Source organism: Denticeps clupeoides, chromosome 4 (genome assembly GCF_900700375.1).
Source record: "Denticeps clupeoides chromosome 4, fDenClu1.1, whole genome shotgun sequence".
Taxonomy (NCBI): Eukaryota; Metazoa; Chordata; class Actinopteri; order Clupeiformes; family Denticipitidae; genus Denticeps; species Denticeps clupeoides.
Genome location: NC_041710.1, coordinates 1146492 through 1167019, shown reverse-complemented (window position 1 = coordinate 1167019; position 20528 = coordinate 1146492). Strand labels below are relative to the sequence as shown.

At 43.9% G+C, this 20528-nt stretch overlaps 1 protein-coding gene across 3 annotated transcripts; it reads left to right on the top strand.

Annotated features, from left to right (window-relative positions):
• Positions 1 to 44: 44 nt before the first annotated feature.
• Positions 45 to 17733, top strand: smarcd3a (SWI/SNF related BAF chromatin remodeling complex subunit D3a). Of its 3 annotated transcripts, XR_003749428.1 has the most exons (14): positions 45 to 3796; positions 4304 to 4479; positions 8124 to 8166; positions 8570 to 8692; positions 9178 to 9300; positions 10088 to 10183; positions 11786 to 11887; positions 12562 to 12723; positions 14136 to 14233; positions 14465 to 14600; positions 14894 to 15016; positions 16285 to 16386; positions 17103 to 17289; positions 17437 to 17733. XR_003749428.1 is itself a non-coding variant. In XM_028975339.1 (13 exons), the coding sequence occupies exons 1-13, from the start codon at positions 3725 to 3727 to the stop codon at positions 17154 to 17156; spliced, it is 1410 nt and encodes a 469-aa protein (XP_028831172.1). In that variant the 5' UTR covers positions 45 to 3724; the 3' UTR covers positions 17157 to 17733. The 3 variants fall into 3 exon arrangements, 2 of the variants coding, with proteins under 2 accessions (XP_028831172.1, XP_028831173.1); XM_028975339.1 differs by having other exon boundaries at positions 17103 to 17733; XM_028975340.1 differs by lacking the exon at positions 8124 to 8166 and having other exon boundaries at positions 3915 to 4479; positions 17103 to 17733.
• The last annotated feature ends 2795 nt before the right edge of the window (positions 17734 to 20528 follow it).

The following is a 20528-nucleotide window of genomic DNA, read 5'->3' as shown; positions in this document are numbered from 1 at the left end:
AGAGAGGACACTGAATCCACACCGGCTCCTGGTTCCCTGCTTCTGGGCTTCATGGAAAACCGTCTTCTAGTAACATTTGAATGAATTTGGCCGTATAGAAACCCTGCTCTCCACCACATTTACAGCATTTATCAGACGCCCTTATCCAGAGCGACTTACAATCAGTAGGTACAATCTACCAGGTCCACTTTCCGGACTCTGCGGCCCCTCCCCAGGGTGGGGGAGAGAAAGGTAGGAGCCTCGCCCCCCAGGAGGAGGAGAAGACTGCAGTCCATACTCACCTCCTTCTCCACCTGCTGTAGCACAATGGTGTAGTTTAACAAGTGGCAGTAAAGTACACCATGTAGTTAGTTTGGAAGTAGTAGTGAAGTGTACTTGTTTCTGTTGTTTAGTACCTGTTGTAGTAAAGTGATGTAGTTTAATATATACTGTAGTTAGTTTGGAAGTAGTAGTAAATTGTACCTGTTTTAGTACCTGTTGGAGTGAAGAGATTTAGTTGAATAGCCACTGTAGTTAGTTTGGAAGTAGTAGTAAATTGTACCTGTTTTAGTTTAGTACCTGTTGTACTAAAGTGATTTAGTTGAATAGCTTCTGTAGTTAGTTTGGAAGTAGTAGTAAACTACCTGTTTTAGTTTAGTACCTGTTGTAGTGAAGTGGTGTAGTTTAATATATACTGTAGTTAGTTTGGAAGTAGTAGTAAATTGTACCTGTTTTAGTTTAGTACCTGTTGTAGTAAAGTGGTGTAGTTTAATATATACTGTAGTTAGTTTGGAAGTTGTAGTAAATTGTACCTGTTTTAGTTTAGTACCTGTTGTAGTAAAGTGATTTAGTTGAATAGCTTCTGTAGTTAGTTTGGAAGTAGTAGTAAACTACCTGTTTTAGTTTAGTACCTGTTGTAGTAAAGTGATGTAGTTTAAGATATACTGTAGTTAGTTTGGAAGTAGTAGTAAATTGTACCTGTTTTAGTTTAGTACCTGTTGTAGTAAAGTGATGTAGTTTAAGATATACTGTAGTTAGTTTGGAAGTAGTAGTAAATTGTACCTGTTTTAGTACCTGTTGGAGTGAAGAGATTTAGTTGAATAGCCACTGTAGTTAGTTTGGAAGTAGTAGTAAATTGTACCTGTTTTAGTTTAGTACCTGTTGTACTAAAGTGATTTAGTTGAATAGCTTCTGTAGTTAGTTTGGAAGTAGTAGTAAACTACCTGTTTTAGTTTAGTACCTGTTGTAGTAAAGTGGTGTAGTTTAATATATACTGTAGTTAGTTTGGAAGTAGTAGTAAATTGTACCTGTTTTAGTTTAGTACCTGTTGTAGTAAAGTGATTTAGTTGAATAGCTTCTGTAGTTAGTTTGGAAGTAGTAGTAAACTACCTGTTTTAGTTTAGTACCTGTTGTAGTGAAGTGGTGTAGTTTAATATATACTGTAGTTAGTTTGGAAGTAGTAGTAAATTGTACCTGTTTTAGTTTAGTACCTGTTGTAGTAAAGTGATTTAGTTGAATAGCTTCTGTAGTTAGTTTGGAAGTTGTAGTAAATTGTACCTGTTTTAGTTTAGTACCTGTTGTAGTAAAGTGATGTAGTTTAAGATATACTGTAGTTAGTTTGGAAGTAGTAGTAAATTGTACCTGTTTTAGTACCTGTTGGAGTGAAGAGATTTAGTTGAATAGCCACTGTAGTTAGTTTGGAAGTAGTAGTAAATTGTACCTGTTTTAGTTTAGTACCTGTTGTACTAAAGTGATTTAGTTGAATAGCTTCTGTAGTTAGTTTGGAAGTAGTAGTAAACTACCTGTTTTAGTTTAGTACCTGTTGTAGTAAAGTGGTGTAGTTTAATATATACTGTAGTTAGTTTGGAAGTAGTAGTAAATTGTACCTGTTTTAGTTTAGTACCTGTTGTAGTAAAGTGATTTAGTTGAATAGCTTCTGTAGTTAGTTTGGAAGTAGTAGTAAACTACCTGTTTTAGTTTAGTACCTGTTGTAGTGAAGTGGTGTAGTTTAATATATACTGTAGTTAGTTTGGAAGTAGTAGTAAATTGTACCTGTTTTAGTTTAGTACCTGTTGTAGTAAAGTGATTTAGTTGAATAGCTTCTGTAGTTAGTTTGGAAGTTGTAGTAAATTGTACCTGTTTTAGTTTAGTACCTGTTGTAGTAAAGTGATTTAGTTGAATAGCTTCTGTAGTTAGTTTGGAAGTAGTAGTAAACTACCTGTTTTAGTTTAGTACCTGTTGTAGTAAAGTGATGTAGTTTAAGATATACTGTAGTTAGTTTGGAAGTAGTAGTAAATTGTACCTGTTTTAGTTTAGTACCTGTTGTAGTAAAGTGATTTAGTTGAATAGCTTCTGTAGTTAGTTTGGAAGTAGTAGTAAACTACCTGTTTTAGTTTAGTACCTGTTGTAGTAAAGTGATGTAGTTTAAGATATACTGTAGTTAGTTTGGAAGTAGTAGTAAATTGTACCTGTTTTAGTTTAGTACCTGTTGTAGTAAAGTGATTTAGTTGAATAGCTTCTGTAGTTAGTTTGGAATTAGTAGTAAACTACCTGTTTTAGTTTAGTACCTATTGTAGTAAAGTGGTGTAGTTTAATATATACTGTAGTTAGTTTGGAAGTAGTAGTAAATTGTACCTGTTTTAGTTTAGTACCTGTTGTAGTAAAGTGGTGTAGTTTAATATATACTGTAGTTAGTTTGGAAAATGTAGTACTTTAGAACATGTTATGTTTCTGTTGTATCTTTGGACCACTTGTGGTAAAGTGGTGGTTTATTAGATGTCTTTATAGTCACAAGTACAGCAAGATAACATTTGGTGCTGATTCACTCTTTTTCCCAACAAAGATCAATGGAATTAAAAGATAAAGACAAAAAGTAGAATTCAATTGCACAACCGTTACTGCCCTTCGTGACACTAGTACTTCTTGCACTTTCTCTTGTAATTGAGTACCTGATTGAGTAAGGAGATAGTATGTAGTTTTATTAGAACCTGGTGTAGCACCTCCTTTAGTAGAGTTTATTACGTGAGAACAGGTTGTAGTTGTAAAGGTGAAGGAGTAACGTACGTAGTTGATGAGTATAGAGCCCATCACTGTTCCATGCTGCAGGTCATACGAATAACACCTGATGTTGAAAAGGGGGCGTAATTCATGGTCTAATCCACCTTTATACACCAGTAAATAGTAAAAGTTCATTAGAATGTTTTAAACTTCAGAATTTTACTACAAACTCCCCCTAAATGAAGATGAGTGAATTACTTCCACTACCATCATTTCACTTTATTAGTCTTATCTAGAGTCCTGTGCTGCTCTTCCCTGACTTTTTATTAATAATCGACTCCTTTTTATTCGGATGGATTTCGCACCACGTTTAAAGGGCTCCGATGGGGTACCGGGAGGTGGCGCCCAGTTTCTGGGCTGACTGGGACGGGGGGCCGCAGGGGGTCTCAGACTCCCACCAACGTTCCTCCGCACGGACTATTTCCCGTGATGACCGTGATGATCTGGGGAGACCCACACGTTCTGCCGGGGTTCACAGTGTCGGGGTGTCTGGGCTGGTAAAGCCCGTCGCTGGTTTTACGTGACATGTTAGGATGATGAATTCTGCGTCCGTAACCGGGCGTCGGGAGCCCCCCTTCCGCAGAGCGGCACCCCCAGTCTGAGAGGAGGAGGAGGAGGAGGAGGAGGAAGGAGCTGCCAGGGGTTCGACTGAAGACCACACGCCTTCTGGAGAGAGGGGGGAGACGGGATGGACGATTCTTCTGGAGGCGCTCGGAAAGCCACCAAGAGTAAACTGTTCGAGTTCCTGGTCCATGGAGTGGTGAGTGCCACACTTCTCCCGTGCGTGTGTGTGTGTGTGTGTGTGTGTGTGTGTGTGTGTGTGTGTGTGTGTGTGCAGCTCCATCCTCGTCTCCTCCTTCATTTTCAAATGTCCAAAGAAAACGATCCGATCCGAGGCAGGAATGACGGGGACGCGTCTCACCCGCGTGGAAAGTTTTCCAGGAGAAGTTGCGAGGAACCTTGGTGGATGGAAACGTGGAGGAAGTTCCTTCACCTCCTCCGCCGCCGCTGCCCTGCGACCTTGAGACGGACAGGTGTCACCTGGGGTCACCTGGGGGTCACATTTTCATCACGTGACCAGTATATTAATATGAATAAATCAAAGAAAGATTCTTCAATTTCTTCAAGTTTACTTTTTTCAGTTTAGTCCCATTAAGATATTTCACTGATATGGTGCTTCATTCACATTTTTTTTATTTTGTAAAGGTTTTAATTTTTTCTTTAATCCATGGAAACGTTTTAATTCAGAGGTCTCTTGCCTCCAAAGCGTCCTGGAATGACTTCAGGGGCTCGGATGCCACACCAGGGGGCACCGATGGGGCCACCAGGACCTCCGTTTGGGGGCTCAGCCGCAGTTCGGCCCAGTATCCCCAACTCTGCACTGGACCCCTGCCGAAAGCGTTCCACCCCCACCCAGCCTATCCAGCAGCCACGCCCCAGGAAGTGAGTCTCCGCCTCTTTCTATGCCGCATCTCGAATCGGATTCTGTAGGCAGGGGGACATTTTTCAAGGCTTACATGGCTGCTTTTAAAAATGACTGATGGCTGATTTGAATTTCCTAAAAACAAAAGACAACATGTTCCAGTGAGAATCAAAATGGAAACGTTTTTATTTTTATTGTTACGCCTCCAAAATAATACTCAGTTCCGAGTAGAAGTGCCGCTGTTTAAATACTTTTACTGTTACGCCTCCAAAATAATACTCAGTTCCGAGTAGAAGTGCCGCTGTTTAAATACTTTTACTGTTACGCCTCCAAAATAATACTCAGTTCCGAGTAGACGTGCCGCTGTTTAAAATACTTTTACTGTTACGCCTCCAAAATAATACTCAGTTCCGAGTAGACGTGCCGCTGTTTAAAATACTTTTACTGTTACGCCTCCAAAATAATACTCAGTTCCGAGTAGAAGTGCCGCTGTTTAAAATACTTTTACTGTTACGCCTCCAAAATAATACTCAGTTCCGAGTAGAAGTGCCGCTGTTTAAATACTTTTACTGTTACGCCTCCAAAATAATACTCAGTTCCGAGTAGAAGTGCCGCTGTTTAAATACTTTTACTGTTACGCCTCCAAAATAATACTCAGTTCCGAGTAGACGTGCCGCTGTTTAAAATACTTTTACTGTTACGCCTCCAAAATAATACTCAGTTCCGAGTAGACGTGCCGCTGTTTAAAATACTTTTACTGTTACGCCTCCAAAATAATACTCAGTTCCGAGTAGAAGTGCCGCTGTTTAAAATACTTTTACTGTTACGCCTCCAAAATAATACTCAGTTCCGAGTAGAAGTGCCGTTGTTTAAAATACTTTTACTGTTACGCCTCCAAAATAATACTCAGTTCCGAGTAGACGTGCCGCTGTTTAAAATACTTTTACTGTTACGCCTCCAAAATAATACTCAGTTCCGAGTAGAAGTACCGCTGTTTAAAATACTTTTACTGTTACGCCTCAAAAATAATACTCAGTTCTGAGTAGAAGTGCCGCTGTTTAAATACTTTTACTGTTACGCCTCAAAAATAATACTCAGTTCCGAGTAGAAGTGCCACTGTTTAAATACTTTTACTGTTACGCCTCCAAAATAATACTCAGTTCCGAGTAGAAGTGCCGCTGTTTAAATACTTTTACTGCTACGCCTCCAAAATAATACTCAGTTCCAAGGAGAAGTACCGCTGTTTAAAATACTTTTACTGTTACGCCTCAAAAATAATACTCAGTTCCGAGTAGAAGTGCCGCTGTTTAAATACTTTTACTGTTACGCCTCAAAAATAATACTCAGTTCCGAGTAGAAGTGCCGCTGTTTAAATACTTTTACTGTTACGCCTCCAAAATAATACTCAGTTCCAAGGAGAAGTACCGCTGTTTAAAATACTTTTACTGTTACGCCTCAAAAATAATACTCAGTTCTGAGTAGAAGCGCCGCTGTTTAAAATACTTTTACTGTTACGCCTCCAAAATAATACTCAGTTCCGAGTAGAAGTGCCGCTGTTTAAATACTTTTACTGTTACGCCTCCAAAATAATACTCAGTTCCGAGTAGAAGTGCCGCTGTTTAAATACTTTTACTGTTACGCCTCCAAAATAATACTCAGTTCCAAGGAGAAGTACCGCTGTTTAAATACTTTTACTGTTACGCCTCCAAAATAGTACTCAGTTCCGAGGAGAAGTGCCGCTGTTTAAATACTTTTACTGTTACGCCTCCAAAATAGTACTCAGTTCCGAGGAGAAGTGCCGCTGTTTAAATACTTTTACTGTTACGCCTCCAAAATAGTACTCAGTTCCGAGGAGAAGTGCTGCTGTTTAAATACTTTTACTGTTACGCCTCCAAAATAATACTCAGTTCCGAGGAGAAGTACCGCTGTTTAAAATACTTTTACTGTTACGCCTCCAAAATAATACTCAGTTCCGAGGAGAAGTACCGCTGTTTAAAATACTTTTACTGTTACGCCTCCAAAATAATACTCTGTTCCGAATAGACGTGCCGCTGTTTAAAATTCTTTTACTGTTACGCCTCCAAAATTGTACTCAGTTCCGAGGAGAAGTACCGCTGTTTAAATACTTTTACTGTTACGCCTCCAAAATAATACTCAGTTCAAAGGAGTACTGTTGTTTAAAAAGTATTCAAGTAAAAGTATAATGTACATTTTTTATTTTTGCAAATGTAAATTATTAAATAATTTATTAATTTTGGTCAATAACCACTGAATCAAATAGAATCAGAATTATGTTTATTGGTCAAGTATCTGAGTGAAACTCATGCAAAGAATTTGATTTCCAGTCGATGATATCTGTCAAACACAACAGTATATAACAATTTAATCAAAATCTTATATACAGAAAAATACAAAAATATGTGTTTAAAAGTACATATCAAGTATACGAATGGATCATATATGACAGCCTGATAAGTATTTAATGTGACTTCTTACTGTACCATATTTATGAGCAAGGCGTGCCAGTCTGTCTTATCTGGCAGCAATGTCAGTGCCGACACCAGCACCGGTTTACCGATGGACATTTTATTCTGCTGGGCTGTCCGTAATACCCTCGTTCGTTTCTCTAAAGATTCCTGCTGCTGCTGCTACTCATGCTGTGGGCTTTTTCAAATATATATATAGCGGCCCTGTAATCAGAAGGTTGCCGGTTCGAATCCCGATCCGCCACTGAGCAAAGCACCGTCCCCACACACTGCTAGATGAATCGTGTGACCAGGTCATGTTTATATACTTCTTGTGATCTCTGGATATTACTGATGGAAAAATGGGGAAGGTTGGGGGGGTCATTTGCGAAACTTCTGCCAAAGTCCTCCCTCCTTTCTGAAAGGACGCTTACTTGGCCAACCTTCTCAATAGGTCACTTCCGTCATTAACATCTGCTGCCATGTGCTCCTTTTAACACCTTCCAAAAAAACGCCCTCTACTGGTGACCGAGCGCACCCTTCTCCCCGGGGTCCCAGACTTTTGCCAGATCCGCGGTGGGCATTGGCACCGCTGCTGTATGCCACCCACCGGAGGCTGACAGAGGAAGGTCGCGACGAGTCTGGGCTGAGAGCCACGAGCAGCAGATTTATGTCCGTCAGTGGATGCTGGACCACTGGGGCATTCTGGGTAGTGTCCCGAAAGCACAACTGGGATCCTATAAATCACGTCCTGACCTTGTGGTGTGATTTCCAATATCTAATTGGAGCTACTTCAAGTCCCTACTTCAACTTGTAGGAAGCCATTGGGAATCCCACAAGACAGAGAGAAGCCCAGCCAGAGTAGGCATGTTCCTTTAAGATCCTGTTGTAATCATCTCCCACCATGTACATGAACCTCCTGGAGCTGTGCATGATCTTCTACGTCTCCTCTATGACACTCCAGGTGAGGCACCTGGAATAGAAGTGAGTAGACTTCTGAAGCATCTCTCATAGCCCCTGCCCGGGTCCCAGAGGGCACAATGTTTTACCCACAGCTGTGGGGAGGGTGGAGGTCAGAACCCCTATCTCACGCCCTTCCACACACAGCTGGAGTAACGTCTGGACAGGTGGCCTGTCAGTCACCATAGTAACGTGCATTCTCTCTCTCTCCCTCTCTCTTCGGTTCTCCCCATCCTCAGTACCAAGAGGAGGAGAATGGCAGACAAGGTTCTCCCTCAGCGGGTGAGTCCCCTGCTCTGCGTATTTATGTGGTGCGCTCACGGCAAGGTGAGGGGTCCGGGGGTCCGGGTCTTCTCGTCACCCCAAAATCAACAAGTTGAACGTGCAGCTTAGTTACTATTTACAACCCTCAAAAGCATGAATTATGTTTCCACTAAAACACTCGTGTTGTATTAAAGAAGAGGGTTTCCTGTTCTTTTCTGAGAGACGGGCAGATGGAGAAATTCAGGAATGTCCCTTTAAGTGCTGCAGATGATCGAAGTGATGCAACTCTGTGAAAACGCTGCTTCTGTCTCTCAGCCGCCGGGCTCGGAGAGTTTAATACGTCCTTACGGTGTTTTAACCCCTTTTTTTTTCAAGTGCCTTTGCTCAGTAGGCCATCTCACTTCTTCTCCACCCTCCTCAGATACGTGAGCTAGTCCCAGAGTCACAGGCCTACATGGACCTCCTGGCCTTTGAGCGCAAACTGGACCAGACCATCATGAGAAAAAGGGTGGACATTCAGGAAGTCCTTAAAAGACCAATGAAGGTAGATCCTCCATTTCATTCAGAGAACATCAACCCTCCACCTGAATTATTATGGCCTGATCTTGGTAGTAGCCTAGAGAACCAGAAGACCACAAAGTCACAGGTTGTCCCTGAGCAAGACACTCAAGTGGTGACATGGTGAAACGTGTCCTCTGTATTTAACTGTCACCCTTGGTGAGCAGTGGGCACCATGACAGGCAGCATGTGGGGACCTCAGGAGCACCTTGGCCGTTTGGGATTTGAACCCACAATGCTTCGCTTCTGAGTTGTAATGATTGTAAGGCGCTCTGGATAAGGGCGTCTGATAGTTGACGTAATGTCCTGCTCACCATTGAAGAATGTTCTGGCTGCACTGCAGTCTTATAATGGATATAAATGAATATAAATGGTTGTCTTTCTTCTACCTGGTTATGTTCTAACTGAGGTGTTGTATTTGCTGAAGTTGTGATGGTCCATACTCTGATGGTCCATCTGATGCGTCCACAGCAAAAACGCAAGCTGAGGCTGTACATCTCGAACACGTTCAACCCCGCCAAGCCCGAAGCTGAAGACACAGAGGGAAGCATTGCATCGTGGGAGCTCCGGGTGGAGGGAAAGCTGATGGATGATGTAAGGCAATGAGATGCTTGCAGGACCAGCACGCCTCGGATTCTGCTGATATTCTAGACTCCTGCTTGAGCTCCTGCTGATCCGTCGTCTCAGTGAATTTTCCTTATTTGCAGTGCGCTTTTCTGGTATTTCTTTCATTACGTTATGTGGTGCGAATTATTATCTGTAGTAAATCGGGAAAAAATAGACCTATGAATAGGTTCATAGGTCTTAATGTACACTATTAAAATGCATAAAATAGATGTATGCAAATACAGAAGAATCTCCTGGGCATTTACTAATAATGTAAGTACAAGGGGTGTTGAAATGAATGTCATAGTCACATGGACTATTCTGCATGGACGCAGTGCAGAACGTGATGGATCATTTCATAATGACGTTGCTCGGGGAAAGTAGTGCCAGTAGTGACCGTGGCGGCCTGATCTGAGTACAGTTCTTCGACAGCTCCGGGTCGCAGTTCGCACTGAGCTTTGTAGCTGCATTTGATTAGCGTCTCACTGGCGTTTGCTTGACGCCTGTTGCTGTTTAACGTTTAATGCTGTTAATCACAAAAATCATCAGAACTGTGCAATTTATTGTCCAAAATGTAGAATGTGACCTTGCATTTTTGTACCAATTTTTTCCTTTGATACTTGAGTGATGGCAGGAATGTTAACTGCTCAGCAGTTCTGTGTAACGTGCTTGGCGCGGTGTTGTACGGTGTAGAGCTCTGGGCTGCAGTGTCCTCCATTCTCATTGTAACAGAAAGTTTGTCTTTTTATGTCTCATGCATCCCCGTGCATCCCAGCCTGGAAAGCAGAAACGGAAGTTTTCATCGTTCTTCAAAAGCCTGGTCATTGAGTTGGACAAGAATCTCTACGGCCCCGACAATCACCTGGTGGAGGTGAGTTCACCGTCATACAAGATGGACTCGACGTGGCGCCGAGTTTAAAGCGCACCATGCATTTACAGCACACGCGTAGGAAGGCTTGGAACGCCAGTGCGAGCTGCGCTGGGCTTCTTGACCTCCTCCTGGCCTTATTGTGGCTCTCAGTTACTCCTTACATGACGTATAGCAACTTTAAGCCACTAGTTGCAGGAACAAGGCTCCGCTGGAGCAACGAAACCAGCGTTAATGGAGTTTCAACCTGCAGTTCCCTCTCGTACTCGTCTCACTCGTTTCCAAACTCTCTGGCTCATGTCGATTTCTGCTCTGCAACATTTTAATAATGGACGAATCCTTCTAAACACAGGCTACTCAGATACTTGTCCAACCTCTGGTCATCTCCAAACTGGGTCTTCTGTAACTCACTCCTGGCTGGTCTTCCTCCACCTCTCCAGCTGATCCAGAACCTTCTCAAATTCTCCCACACTGCTCCACTGCTGCATCAGATTTAAAATACTGATGCTGGCCTACAAAGCCAAGGAAGGGTCACACCCCCCTACCTCAGATCTCCCATGTATGTATACTTATTATGTAGATTTATTTAAAAACGGTTGAGTTATTAAACTAGTGGAATTTACAGGTCCTAGTGAACCAAATGAGGGATTTCAACATTTTAAAACATTTACAAGACGCCCTTATCCAGAGCGACTTACAATCAGTAGTTACAGGGACAGCCCCCCCCTGGAGACACTCAGGGTTAAGTGTCCTGCTCAGGGACACAATGGTAGTAAGTGGGATTTGAACCTGGGTCTTACGCACTAGGCTACTACCACCCTACACACCCTTAAAACACTCATGCAAGCCACCCTGGATAAGAGCGTTTATGAAATGCTTTAAATGTACATTTAAAGCCCCACCCTCTAAGCCCCACCCTCATAGTTTGATATCAATTGTGACGTGTGCCTAGTGATAGATTTGAAAAATGTAAGGAGGAGAAAGGAAAGATATTTATGTTAAGAAGCACCCCGAGCTCATGGACCACGTTCACGTTCTCTCTGTGGACATGCGCTCAGCTTCTAACAAAAAAAAAAAAAAAAAACCCACCACCAATCACAGACGCGACAACGCGGATGAAGTGACGCCGCCGGGTTCCCATGGCAACGCCGACTCTGACCCTGACACAGCAGTCCCGAGAGGAGCGCGAGCCGCCTGACGCAGGCGCCTGTATGGCGAGAGTCCTTGCCTGTTGCACCTCACTGTTGTGCCATTGACTGGCGACAAAAGCTGAAGAACCGTGCGTTCCGCGGCGTGCCGTCCCTCCCTCGTCTCGTATCGACGTGTCCTTGGCGGCCGCGCGTTTTTTGGGAGGAAGGGAAGAGGACTGAGCAGTTTCACGCATTGTTCCCGGCGCGTCCAATGTCAAGTACGGCAGAGGAGATGCGTAACGAGCAATTTGCATTGTGGCTGTCGAATGACAGGGGCCTTCAGGAGACGTGCCAGGGTTTGGTGGCGTGACAGGCGCCGGCGCGTGCACGTTCTCCGTGATTAGTGCTGATGAGGAACCAGACCTTGGGCTGCGATTTCTGTGATGATGGTGCGACTCCCACCTTCCTCACGCAGTGGCATCGGACCCCCAGCGCGCAGGAGACAGACGGCTTCCAGGTGAAGAGGCCGGGAGAGGTGGACGTCCACTGCACCCTGCTCCTCAAGTTGGACCATCAGGTGAGGCTCCCAGTCCTATCCACAGAAGACACGGCTAAACTGAACAATAAGAGAGTTGTGTCTAAATAAAAAAAAATAAAGTGAAGTGATTGTCACTTGTGATACACAGCAGCACAGTACACAGTGCACACAGTGAAATGCGTCCTCTGCATTTAACCATCACCCTGAGTGAGCAGTGGGCACCATGACAGGTGCCCCGGGAGCAGTGTGTGGGGACGGTGCTTTGCTCAGTGGCACCTCAGTGGCGCCTCGGCGGATTGGGAACCTTCTGATTACGGGGCCGCTTCCTTAACCGCTAGGGCACCACTGCCCCACCTGCAGTACTTTGCTTCCATAAACCAATAATAAGAGCAGGAGCATCTCCCTCAGGTGTCCTTCATGTGGTGAAACCGTCTCCACACACTGCTCCCCGGGCGCCTGTCATGGTGCCCACTGCTCACCAAGGGCGATGGTTAAATGCAGAGGACACATTTCACTGTGTGCACCGTGTGCTGTGCTGCAGTGTTTCACAATCACTTCACTTTCACTTTAAGATAAACCCAGTGTATTGTGCAGCTAAATATTTTGCTCTGCATTTTGTGCTCTTTTTGAATATGTTTATGCTGTTTGAAATGTTTTGTTCTATGTAACCAAGCCGGCGTTAAAGTCTAATTGTGTATAACCGTCTCTCCCAGCCCCCCCAGTTTAAGTTGGACCCCCGCTTGGCTCGCCTGCTGGGAATCCACACCCAGACGCGCTCCTGCATCATCCAGGCGCTGTGGCAGTACGTCAAAAGCAACAAGCTGCAGGACTCCCACGAAAAGGAGTACGTCAACTGTGACAAGTACTTCCAGCAGGTAGGCTTCCGGACCCTTCTCATTGTGGAAAATGGAAAAAGGTGGAGAGAAGACACCTTCAGGCCATGGCATAACTAATCATCTAAAAAAACTCACCGCTTTAAGCACATAAAACATATTAAGACATATTACATATTAACATATTAATATTTACACATTTTTATTGTAAATCCTGTTGTCAGAACCATATGGAATATAACCAGATAAACATATACAGGGCTTTGACCTTTTTTTTTGTCATCAGTCAATCAATCATTTACAGTTACAGCATTTACCAGACGTCCTTATCCAGAGCGCCTTACAGTCAGTAGTTACAGGGACAGTCCCCCCCTGGAGACACTCAGGGTTAAGTGTCTTGCTCAGGGACATGATGGTAGTAAGTGGGGTTTGAACCTGGGTCTTCTGGTTCATAGGCGAGTGTGTTACCCATCAGGCTACCTACTAGTAAATTAATAGACACTTTAGTGCGCAGATTCCTTTTGTCTTGTTTTCCTGCGGTTTTGCACAACCCAGAAAAATGAATTGTGACATAATGAGCTCGACAATATTCTGAATGCAATGTGCATTCAGAATGTGCTTATTTCGAAATGTGCTTATTTGGAAGCGCCCCGCCCGCTCCCTTTCGCCCCAGCAGCAGCAGTAAGCGGGCCCTCGCACTCTCTTCCTGCGTACATGGGTGTGATCGAATTTTGAAAACACATTGGTGCAAATGATAAGTCTGTATCATAACGTCGGGTGCTTTAATGTTGGTTTATTTTTATTCTGTTTTATTTAGCGAGCTGGTAGTTAATGGATGCCGCTCCAGCCAATCAGAGAATCCCTCGCGCGCCTTCTCCCCAAATTGCCGAAACTGCCCATGTCGCCCATATAAAAAACCGCCACTGAGCACCGGTGTCGGAATTCTTACGCGTAACGATCAGGCGACTTCACTTTCTCTTTTTTTTGGATTTCATTGGATGGCATGAGAGAAATGGATCAAATTGAGGGTTCCAAAATCACCTTTAAAATGTTTTTTTTTTTTCTTTCTTTTTTTAATTCATGTAAACTGGAGGTGTGAACGCCAGTCGTAAGCAGCATTTCGAATGACCGCGTGGACGCGGCCGACCCCCTTTTTAACTAGAATTGTAGTGCAAATCTTTTCTCTTTCTTTGATCTGAACCAAACTGAAGACTTGACAATAATCAGCCAGGCTAGATAACACATAAGCGCATCTTCGTTCTAGACCTGCGTTGCGTTTTCTGGCCCGGAGGTTGTCCTTTGGTTGGCTGGAGGTTCAGCAGCCTTGGTGGAGAAGGGGGGCCTTCTGTTCATTTTTAATGGGATTTCAGGTTCCACGCGCTTCTTCAATGACGCGTACACCATAGTGTTCACATGGTCTGTGCTAACGATGACAGTGGCCTCTTGTCTGTCAGATTTTTGATTGCCCACGTCTGAAGTTCTCTGAGGTTCCTCAACGACTCACCAACCTGCTGCTGCTGCCTGATCCCATCGTGATCAACCACATCATCAGGTCAGTTCACCAGACCCCATCAAGCCTTAAAAGGCCTTTCTTGAGTCCTGCCTCATTACCTTGCCAGAGTGAAATGGTCTCAGCTTTTTTAACCTGAACCTGAAGGGGCTGAAATCACTGCATCATTAGGGCTGCTGGGTAGTCGTGATTGGTCACAGTCACTGCGAGTGACTGAACAGCTTATAAACAGCATTTCCGCGCTGTGTAGAGGAACGGTGTTGTTCTTAACAGCGCTGATGCAAACGAGCAGAAGAAGACGGCCTGTTACGACATCGACGTGGAGGTGGACGACCCATTAAAGGCCCAGATGAGCGGCTTCCTGCTGTCAACGGCCAATCAGCAGGAGATTGTCCTTCTGGACAATAAGGTGAGAATTCCAGACAAATTCTAATTGTCACCCACACCTGGGGAGGGTAACAATGGTCTCGAATTTCCATAATTTTCTACAGTCTGTCTGAATGTTGCCGCCTAATATTCACCATTGGTGCACATGCTCACAATAAATAGAAGACCAGGTTTTGCTGACACAACAAGAAATTATGTAAACTGTAAAATTCTGCAGATCATTCTGGAGATCTACTTTACTTCACTGCTGCCCAAATCCTACCAACGTCTCAACCGTCAGATCTGACTTATGGATCAGATGATCTTTTGTTGCAGATCCATGAAACAATTGAGTCAATCAACCAGCTCAAGATCCAGAGGGATTTCATGCTCAGCTTTTCCAGGGATCCTAAAGGCTACATCGAAGACTGGATTCTCTCCCAAAACCGGGACCTGAAGGTAAAATGTTCTATAAAGTCACATTCACCAGTTCACCTATCAGAACGCTGGAATTAAAGCGCCTGATAACCTGCATGTTGGTAGTGGGCGTGGTCACTAATGTTCTCTAATTCACCAGTTCCCTCATCAGAACGCTGGAATTAAAGCACCTGATAACCTGCATGTTGGTGTCGGTAGTGGGCGTGGTCACTAATGTTCACTAATTCACCAGTTCCCCCATCAGAACGCTGGAATTAAAGCGCCTGATAACCTGCATGTTGGTGTTGGTAGTGGGCGTGGTCACTAATGTTCACTAATTCACCAGTTCCCCCATCAGAACGCTGGAATTAAAGCGCCTGAGAACCTGCATGTTGGTGTTGGTAGTGGGTGTGGTCACTAATGTTCACTAATTCACCAGTTCCCCCATCAGAACGCTGGAATTAAAGCGCCTGATAACCTGCATGTTGGTGTCGGTAGTGGGCGTGGTCACTAACGGAGGAGATGAATGCTCCACCACACCCTAAGCGTGTCACGTAATCACAGGAGGGGCTTAATTGCCCAGATCGAGGAAGTAGGACAGCTGTCAATCATGATTACAGGCTCCTCCCCTTTTAAAACTTTGTTTTTAAAAACATCACTATAAAGTTAATCTTCTGGGTGACAGTTTGAAATTATTTCTAACAAAAAAGACAACTGACTAGCAGGCACATCCTTGCTTCTGTCTGGTTTTGCAAACCTGATTATTTTATGTTTTACTTGTTCGCAGAAAATAATGTAATAGCCGCGTGTTGAAAATAGGACTTTTTTTTTTTTTTTTTTTTTTTATCACAACTTTTGTTCTTTGCTGCTTTGTGGATCCATGGGATGGTTTTTGTTGTGACCATCATTTGGTTTTATCAGACACCCCACGCTCTGTCTGATTTCTTATCTATGTTCTTGATTCTCAAGAGACGCGCAGCTTTCTCGTAGTCGGCTTTGGAGGCTAAAAACAGACAAAAAAATAAATAAATAAATAAAATCTTTCTCGGCTGGGTGTCGTGTCTCTCGTGCTGTCAGGTACAAACGGGCCGAGATCTGAGCTTTTTCTCTCATCTTCACCTCAGAAGCTGCCCTTCTTTCAGCGCTTCGCTTTCTGAGGCCTGCCACTGTTCCCTCAGCCACATTCAGACATTTTCCATGAAAATGCTGTTTTTTCCACATGCATTTAAATAACCGAACGTAGATCTGATGCCTCGCTGCTCTTATTGGTGTTAAACTGTAAAGCCCGTGTTCTTTATTCTCGGGTCCAGCTGATGACGGACGTGGTGGGGACCCCAGAAGAGGAGCGGCGGTCTGAATTTTACTGCCAGCCCTGGTTGCAGGAAGCGGTCGGTCGCTACTTCTACAGCGAGGTGGGTCTTCCTTCCTCTCCGAGGGAACGTGTGTCCTACTAAATATCCACAGGAAGCCCAGACTCTTCATACCGAGCTGGTGTACAGCCGTGTGCTAATTTACACACTTTTACACCCAAAATACAATAAATAGAAAAAATGAAATGTGACACCCAATTAACACTCACACAAGTCATTTTTACGTGTATTCTCCAGCTGTCGCTATGGTTACTAAGTATACACATCTGAAAACAGCTTTACTAGAATACTGTTTTATACTGCGTGGTGGAAGTGACCTCAAAGCCAAGGGACACGGTTTTAACAAAAAAAAAAAAAAAAACATTTTTATGAATATTGCAGGATATACAGTCAGGTCCATAAATATTGGGACGTCGACACAATTCGAATCTTTTTGTGTCTATACACCACCACAATGAATTTAAAATGCACAATTTTTAATTTGACGGTATTTATGTTCATACGTTTTACTTTTTTATACTTTTTTGTGCGGGGGCATTTCCCCGTCGGTTCTGTCTGATTCAAATCCATTGTGCTAATGTATAGCGGCAAAAAGATTAGAATTGTGTCAATGTCACAATATTTATTGATCTGACTGTATCCATGAAATTTTTTAAAGTGATATATTAAGTTATAATTTATTTGAACACTATATTAGTAATGAAATGTCCCTTTTATATATATTTTATATGTATATATGCTTCTTGCTTTCGTTCCAGGTTCAGCAGAGAAGACAAGAACTGGAACTGGCCCTGGCCATGCGCAACGCCTAAACTCTTCCCCATGGGAACGTTCGGCCAGTCACAGACGAGCTTGAGCCTCGTCTCTCCCCGGGTCCACGTCCGTCACCATGACCGATGTTGGACGTGAGGACGCGCCAGAAATGAAGGACGCTCTGCGTTCTGGGTAATCGTCCAGGGCTCGATCTGACACTCCTGTTCAGCGCGTTCATGATGAAGACACGTGTATTTAGGCATTTGTGTGTGTGTGTGTGTGTGTCTTCCCTCTCGCATGTTGTCTGTTGGATGCTTTATTGTGCTGTTATCTGTACAGTCCAAGGTTTCCTGCACAGTCACAGCCTTGCAGCGCCACTCTGAACAGGACTGGATGTGCCAAGGTGACGCCGAACATCACAAGAATGGCACGTTACTGATTGTATCCGAGTATTACAAGGGCCGTTCTGTTGCGATCTGCCGTATTCAGATGAAATGGATGAGTCTTTCGTTTATGTCACGTGTCACATGGACTGGATACCTGGAATATAAATGTAAATGTCACCTATTGTTGAAAGTTACATACGCACAAATACACAAATTCACTGTAACTCGAATAAAATTGCCAGACCACCGAGCCGCTTCTGCAGGATTCAGTGTCGTCTCTGTTGCAATGGGACTGCGTGCTTTTTTTTTTTTTTTATATTAGAGAAGTGATTGTCATTGTGAAACACTGCAGCACAGCACACTGTGACACAATCAAATGTGTCCTCTTGTCTGCTTTTAACCATCACCCTTAGTGATGGTGCTCGAGGAGCTTTGCTCAGTGTCACCTTGGCGGATCCGGATTCGATCCGCCAAGGTCAAGTATTAAAACTCGTCCCACGTATCATACCAAGGGGTACATGGAGGGATAAATAAATACACAAATTGGAAGCATTGTGTGTGTATATATAATATTAAAATACATGCAGTAAGCCAATCACTGCATCATTTTCCATTTGTACAGCCATCCAAAAGAACACAGGCAGAACCTTCTCTCGTTCAGTCCCACAAAATGCACAGAGGTCAACATCCAATTTTTAAACCTTTTCAAAGCATGTTTCACAGGGCAAATCCACTTTATACCACACTTACTGTGCCAAATACCTTAATGTAAATGTACTTACTTCACCTTGATCTTTTTAATGAATATCGCCAATCGCATCTTCAAACGCTCCCCAAGAAACCCACCATCACTGGTCTGAATGACTACAGACCTGTCGCCTTGACAACGCCTGGTTTTAGCCCATCTGAAGAACATCACGGGACACCAGCCTACCGGGCAAACAGGTCGGTGGATGATGTAGTGAATATGGGGCTGCATTACATCCTGCAACATCTCGACCGCCCGGGAACCTACACCAGGATCCTGTTTGTGGACTTCAGCTCGGCGTTCAACACCATTGTGCCTGAACTCCTCACCTCCAAACTCTCCCAGCTCAGCGTGTCACCTGGTACCTGCCAGTGGATCACCAGCTTCCTGACAGACAGGAAGCAGCAAGTGAGGCTGGGTGAAATCACTTCTGGAACACGGTCCCTCAGTACTGGTGCCCCTCAAGGATGTGTCCTCTCCCCACTGCTCTTCTCCCTGTACATCAATGACTGCACCTCCAGAAACTCAACTGTGAAACTCCTGAAGTTTGCAGACAACACCACCGTCATTGGGCTCATCCAGGATGGTGATGAGTCTGCATACCGACAGGAAGTTGAGCGGCTGGTACTCTGGTGCAGTCAACACTACCTGGAGCTGAACACGCTCAAGACTGTGGAGATGACGGTGGACTTCAGGAGACATCCCTCAACATTGCTCCCCCTCACCATATGAGACAACCCGGTGTCTATTGTGGAGACCTTCAAGTTCCTGGGCACCTCCATTTCCCAGGACCAGGATCTCCTCCATCCTCAAAAAGACCCAGCAGAGGAGGTACTTCCTGAGGTAACTGGGGAAGTTCAGTCTTCCACAGGAGCTGCTGATCCAGTTCTACACTGCGGACATTGAGTCTGTCCTGTGCTCCTCCATCACTGTCTGGTATGGAGCAGCCACTAAACAGGACAGAATCAGACTGCAGAGGACTGTACGGTCAGCAGAAAGGATCACCGGTGCCCCCCTGCCCTCCATCTAGGACCTGTACCTCTCCAGATCCAGGAAAAGGGCAGGGAAAATCATCTCAGACCCCTCACACCCTGGTCACAGGCTCTTTGACCTGCTGACCAGGACCAGCCGACACAAGAACAGTTTCTTCCCCCTCACCGTCTCCCTCCTAAACTGCTGATACTGTAAATCTCCTCCATCATTGCACACTGCACTTTATGTTCACTTGTATATAAGATTTAGTTTGTTTTTTTTGCCTATTCATAAAAAGTAGATATAGTTATTTATAAATCACAAGCAATCCACAACTTGGACAATAACACCACATCCTTGCACATTGTTGTTGTTGTTTTTTTCCTACATTGTACTTGAGAGACATCATCTACCGGAATCAAATTCCTTGTGGCACTTACTTGGCCAATAAATACGATTCTGATTCTGATCTTCCTATGACGTGACGGTGAAGTTGAAACTGAAGTTTATTTTCTTATGTACGAAGTACAGCGTACAGCGTACAGAGCACCATGGAATTCTTACATGAAAATCCCTCCCTTGCAGACAGAACATAATACATGATACACAGAAGACAAAGTGGTGCAGCAGCAATAAATTATAGTCACACATGATTGTCATTGTTAAACACTGCAGCACAGCACACAGTGAAACATGTCCTCTGTATTTAACCATCACCCTTGGCAAGCAGTGGGCACCATGACAGGCACCCGGGGACCAGTGTGTGGGGACGGGACCTTCATCAAAGGGACCTTGGTGGCACCTTGACGGGTTGGGATTCGAACCGGCAACCTCCCGATCCTTAACCGCTAGACCACCACTGGCCCAAAAGAATATTTCTTATATCTAATACTCTTCTAAATAATTTATTGTGCAATAATCACACAAAGCAAACCAAGACCATCCTCACAAATGATATCAATTAGTGTTTTTTTTATTTACAGTACTGTGTAAGTTTGAAGATAATTAAAGGTTTTTCATCTTGCCAACAATAAGTGTGGAAGGGACTAGAAATGTAAAACCCACAAAGTGAAAGTGTTAATAATGTCGAGATGTTAGTAGAAGAACTGGGTGTAAAATAATAAACGATCTCCTGCAGGTAAAAGTCTATAGAAGTCTATAGTCTATAGAGGACCAGCTCAGAGTCTCTTTCTCATGTCACTGTTTCCGGAAAAGAAGGGAATTCTGCAGGAACTGCATCTTTGTTACGGTAACATCTTAACGCGGCTGGTTTCGGTTGGAAACTTTTCTCTTCCTCCCGTCGGCCTTCCGTCCTCCGCCCGAGA

Bases quoted from the DNA above. Each gene is read 5' to 3' on its own strand.
- smarcd3a (XM_028975339.1), top strand. From the start codon at position 3,725: ATGGACGATTCTTCTGGAGGCGCTCGGAAAGCCACCAAGAGTAAACTG. The intron at 10,184-11,785 runs GTGAGTTCACCG...TTCCTCACGCAG, and splicing joins CCGACAATCACCTGGTGGAG to TGGCATCGGACCCCCAGCGC. The intron at 11,888-12,561 runs GTGAGGCTCCCA...CGTCTCTCCCAG, and splicing joins TCCTCAAGTTGGACCATCAG to CCCCCCCAGTTTAAGTTGGA.